Raw genomic sequence first — 4,850 nt, forward strand, 5'->3', positions numbered from 1 at the left:
TACTAATGTTGCTTATGTGATGCTTGACAGATAAATGACTGTTTATTTTGATTCCCAGGTCTTCGGCAGTTGTACGTATGGTGGTGGGAGTCCCATCAATATTGTCTGAGAGGTTAGATTGATTCCTTCTGCCAGATTTAGGTCCAAGTAACAATAGGTAACAAAATGTCTCAAGAGAACAATTCTGAGATTCCAGATCTTCGTCCAGTTTAGTATCTGTGGGATGTGCTGAAAGTCGCACCTCACAAGTTACAGGACTTACACCAGATAATACAGCACATCTTCAGAGGTCTGGACTCCTGATTACGGGGCCGCTTCCTTAACCGCTTGGCCACCTCTGCTCAGGCCACTTTAGCTCCATCACACGATGCAAAACCTTTAACAACTGAAACTGATCATCTTTACACTTATTCTATATCTGCCCATGGTTTGGTGACCCCCATGACTTCATAATGTTCTAATAGAGCATATAGGGGCTTCAGAAGGTTGAGTCCAGCCGTTCACTTCTCACTGCTGTCGATGACATCACTAATAGCTTTCTTCTGATTGCACCATGACCGACTCGCTCTCTGTTTGAGTGTGTGGTTGACGGTGAACCTCCTACCTGATAATAGCACCAATGGGAATGCTGGAAAATTAAACGGGAGAGAAGCTGAGTGGATATGAAATGATTTTTTTTTAATAGTCTGTGATGTCATGTGATGTGTACTGTAAGCCTTTCATTCTGCTGATGGTTTCTGGGACACATCAGGGCCTTTCTCATAAAGCCTTGTGGTTTAATAAAGCTCATCTTGGATGAAGGTCATCGCTCAGTTCACGATTCGAATCCTTCTATCAGTCGTGTACCATAGACTCCTTCAGACAGACGTTTGGGTCCGGTCCCCGGTGAATGAGTTCCAAAAACTGGCTCAGAGGGTTCCTTGGCAACCTCACGGCAACGCTAAGAGGTCTCAACAATGCGGGATTCTGGGTAGTAGCGTTTTGCACTCATCCTTAGAGGAATGCCGTGCGTTTTGTGTGGATCAGGTTCTACATATGGAGCTGATTAACAAAATCTCTCCCCATCACTCCAATGTAGTTATTACCCAGATTCAAGAGTAAAATAGGATGCAGTTCAAATCATTTCTGAAACCAAGATCACTCCGAAAGAAAATAGGGAAAACTATTTTTAAAAAAAATCTAATTTGCATACCCGGAACCTTTCCATAAATACATCCGCAATTCCACATGAGAAATACACCCTGGACTCATCCATGTGTTTTCAGCTGGCAGTGAAGATGAGTTTTGGTGTGTAAGGCAAGATCCTGCTTTTGTCTTGGTTTGGTTAAGCAGAGTTAAGAGGCTCAAGCAAAAAGGGGGGGGGGGTCTAATTCGGACGGATTCTACCCCAGGGGCTGGAGCCACAGCCTGGGGAGGTGCTTTCCAACGCAGCACAGGAGCCTGGGATAGGAGGCTGTCTGCTAAACTGCCCTTGGATACTGTTGCCAGGAGCTAAGATTCTGCCTGTGGAGTGTGTGTGTGTGTTTGTACTTTTTTGCCCGCACCTTAAAGGTACAGCTGTGAGATTTAGCCAGGGGGCAGTATTTCACACACCCTTCAACATGATTGACAAGAGGTTGGAGGTCACTTTGGTCAGCAGAGGGTAGGTTTTACAGCGGAATACTCGATATTACCTCTTGAGGTAAGTGTCCTGCTCAGGGACACCATGGTAGTAAGTGGGCTTTGAACCTGGGTCTGGTTGTTAGGTATGTGTCTTGCCTGCTGGGCTACTACCAGCCCAGCATCCATTTGATGAAGGCCCCAAGATTCTCCAGCAGAACCTCACCCAAAGCATCATAGTCCATTGAATCTCTGTACACACCATGCATAGAGGACTTCAAACCTTTTTCTTTACTTTCTGTTGATAACTTTATTCAAACACATCAAGTTTCAATCAGAATCATGCATACACACCAACTTTCACCAGTGCTATTTCCTCTGTTTCTGAAGGCTTTTTGCCGTGCATTGTGGGGGTTGTGATGAGGTCATCTGGCCAGCGGAGATGGTCATGCATGCTGGGAAGGCGGTGTACCACGTACGGTGCTTCAGGTGCGGTGTTTGCGGTGAGCGGCTGCAGAGTGGAGACCAGTGCGTGTTAAGGGAAGGGACGCTGCTCTGCGCTGCCGACTACCACCGTGGGACGGGGAGTCCCGAGACGAGTCTGTCTGGTAAACTCTCATCTCTCTAAATGCAGTCACATCTATAATAACATCTAGCCTCAAACGGTCAGCCAGTTCCTTCTGGTTTGTCTGCCTAGGTAAAAGTGATGACGATGATGATGACGACGAGGGCATCGATGAGGAAGGCAACGCTAAGGCAGGGACTGAATATAACAAAACAGGAGATCTGGACCACAAGCGGCCAAAACGACCACGGACTATCCTGACAACTCAGCAGAGACGGGCCTTCAAGGCGTCTTTTGAGGTGTCTTCCAAGCCGTGCAGAAAGGTAACCACACACACACACACACACACACACACACACAGATTATATGGCGTAGTATGATGTGGTCTGGATGAATATGATGGTGTGGTATGGTGCAGAGTAGTAGGTTTTAGTACAGTGAAGCCCCTACACCTGTTCTCAGGAACCCACAGGACACCGCAGGTGCTTAAAGGCACAGATGCCAGTCCACGAGCCCTAAGGAGCATGAAGGTCATTCTGTTTCACCTGCTTTCCCTCTTCCATTCATCCACGTTCTCTCTCCCGCTTTGATTAAGGTCAGAGAAACGTTGGCAGCCGAGACAGGATTGAGTGTGCGGGTCGTTCAGGTCTGGTTCCAGAACCAAAGAGCCAAGGTAACGGGATATCTGACCACGCACACACACACACACACACACACACACACATTCAGTACATCAGCGTCCACAACTCGGCACAGTGCGGCGGTGCCAGCAGGGCAGTAATGCATGTTAACGTTTCATGTAGGAAACTGTTGACATTTCTCTGACAGATCTGGGAGATTAGCCCTGGTATTTCCTTTCCTGACTTTTCTCAGGTTTGTGTGTGTGTGTGTGTGTGTGTGTATTTACTGGATGCAGAACGTCTTTAACACAGAGGCTGTGTTTGTGGTCTGTCAGGTGGGAGTAGTACTTTATTATTTTAATATGCGCAGATGAAGAAACTGGCGCGGCGTCAGCAGCAGCAGCAACAGCAGCAGCAGCCGTCCCCACATAGCATGCAGGACGGACAGGGACTCCACGCTGGTACCTATACATTTAATACAGAACACTTTCTTTATGCTTTTTGTATGAACTAACTGACAGCCAATCAGCATTCCAGAGCAGTTTTCCAAGGAAACGGGTAACATGGTGAGAACTTGGCAGCCTGTGATATGTGATATTAATCATGACGTTTAATTAAATAGGATGTCCCTTCTTCCTTGTTGACGCAGGTTTAAGGGCTAAAATAAATCCAAATACTCTATTTCTGTCTGCCAGTGCCCCCTTGTGGTGGCTTGACCCCTGACCTTGAGAGTTTGGCTGCCTTCTCCTCACTGCCCCTTCAGCAGACTATCGCCATGGAGGCACAGGGTTTTAAAATGGACCCTTTCAGACAGGGACTGACCCCCCCACAAATGCCTGGCGACCACATGCACCCCTATGGTAAAGACACATTCTTTTTTTGTGTGTAATACTTGTGTGTTATAATGTTAGCTTGGGCGCTGAGCTAATGCTGACTTTATCCCCCCTCCAGGCTGTGAGGGACTTTACTGTGAGTTGGATGGGGACCCCCTTCATCACCTTGGTGACTACGTGTCACCAAGTGACCCCTCCCTCCTGACACCCATTGATCGGCTGTATTCCATGCAGGAGTCCTACTTTACATCCTGAGATGGATTTATAACCCAACTCTCTCAGTTTGCATGTACAGTTCGAATACACAGATTCTTTAATCCACCTTACAAATACATGCATCATCACTGGGACGGTGTGGCAGTGGTGGCCTAGCGGGTAAGGGAGCGGCCCCTGAGGTCCCCACACACTGCGCCTGTCATGGCTGCCCACTGTCACTTCACTTTCCAATTCCCTTGCTCAGGGTGTTGGCGCTCATTCTTCTCTTTTGGTGTCTCTTTATGTATCGTCCGTTCTGTATTTATAAGCGTTCCATAGCTGCATCCCCGAGAGCTGTATGCTGAGGCATCCAAACTGACTGAATTAAATGACTTGAATGCCATAAACACGATGTGCTTTTCGAGTGTCATTTCTCCCCGTCTCTCCCTCTGCACCCACAAAACAGTATCAACAAAACCATCAAATTAATCTTCATTCACTGTAGCTTTGTAAAACATATTGAAAATCCTGGAATTGCCTTTCTGCATTTATCAAAACCAAACATTATACAATTAGATCAATTTTAAGCCAATCAGGTCAACCAGAACAGTTGGCCGGCAGCGACCAGATCAGGGATTAACATAAAGCAGTAAAAGTGTGACTATTATGACCATGAACAATTATTAGCATAATTGGCATACATTATAAGTCAATTGTGCTGATAAATGAAGAAATGTACAAATGCACAAATACAATATATAGCTATACATTATGGAAAGGGGAAGCCTTGTACAATGTTATTATTACAATGAACAAATGCATCTATGCCAAGGTCTGCAAAAGCGTGAGCTCAAAATGCATCAAACAAATGAAGTCGGACATTTTATTTTAGATTTCATTGTTTATTCGATAACTGCACATGCACATGCATATAATTTCTACAATTCATCATGACACAATGAGCTTTTTAAATTCATTGAACGCCTCATCTGATCATTCCAAAGCTCCCATTTTTAACAGAATGTTCAGAGTGCCAGA

General features: G+C 45.8%; 1 protein-coding gene across 1 annotated transcript in view; it reads left to right on the forward strand.

The window, feature by feature from the left end:
• lmx1a (LIM homeobox transcription factor 1, alpha) overlaps positions 1-3,958 on the forward strand; it is an 11,451-nt gene extending 7,493 nt beyond the window's left edge. Inside the window, exons 4-9 of the mRNA XM_028967883.1 lie at positions 1,990-2,207; positions 2,297-2,487; positions 2,760-2,837; positions 3,155-3,245; positions 3,480-3,644; positions 3,736-3,958. Of these exons, the coding sequence (XP_028823716.1) occupies positions 1,990-2,207; positions 2,297-2,487; positions 2,760-2,837; positions 3,155-3,245; positions 3,480-3,644; positions 3,736-3,872 (880 nt within the window). The 3' untranslated portion in view covers positions 3,873-3,958. The remainder of the gene's footprint in view (positions 1-1,989; positions 2,208-2,296; positions 2,488-2,759; positions 2,838-3,154; positions 3,246-3,479; positions 3,645-3,735) is intronic.
• The last annotated feature ends 892 nt before the right edge of the window (positions 3,959-4,850 follow it).

Source organism: Denticeps clupeoides, unplaced genomic scaffold (genome assembly GCF_900700375.1).
Source record: "Denticeps clupeoides unplaced genomic scaffold, fDenClu1.1, whole genome shotgun sequence".
Taxonomy (NCBI): Eukaryota; Metazoa; Chordata; class Actinopteri; order Clupeiformes; family Denticipitidae; genus Denticeps; species Denticeps clupeoides.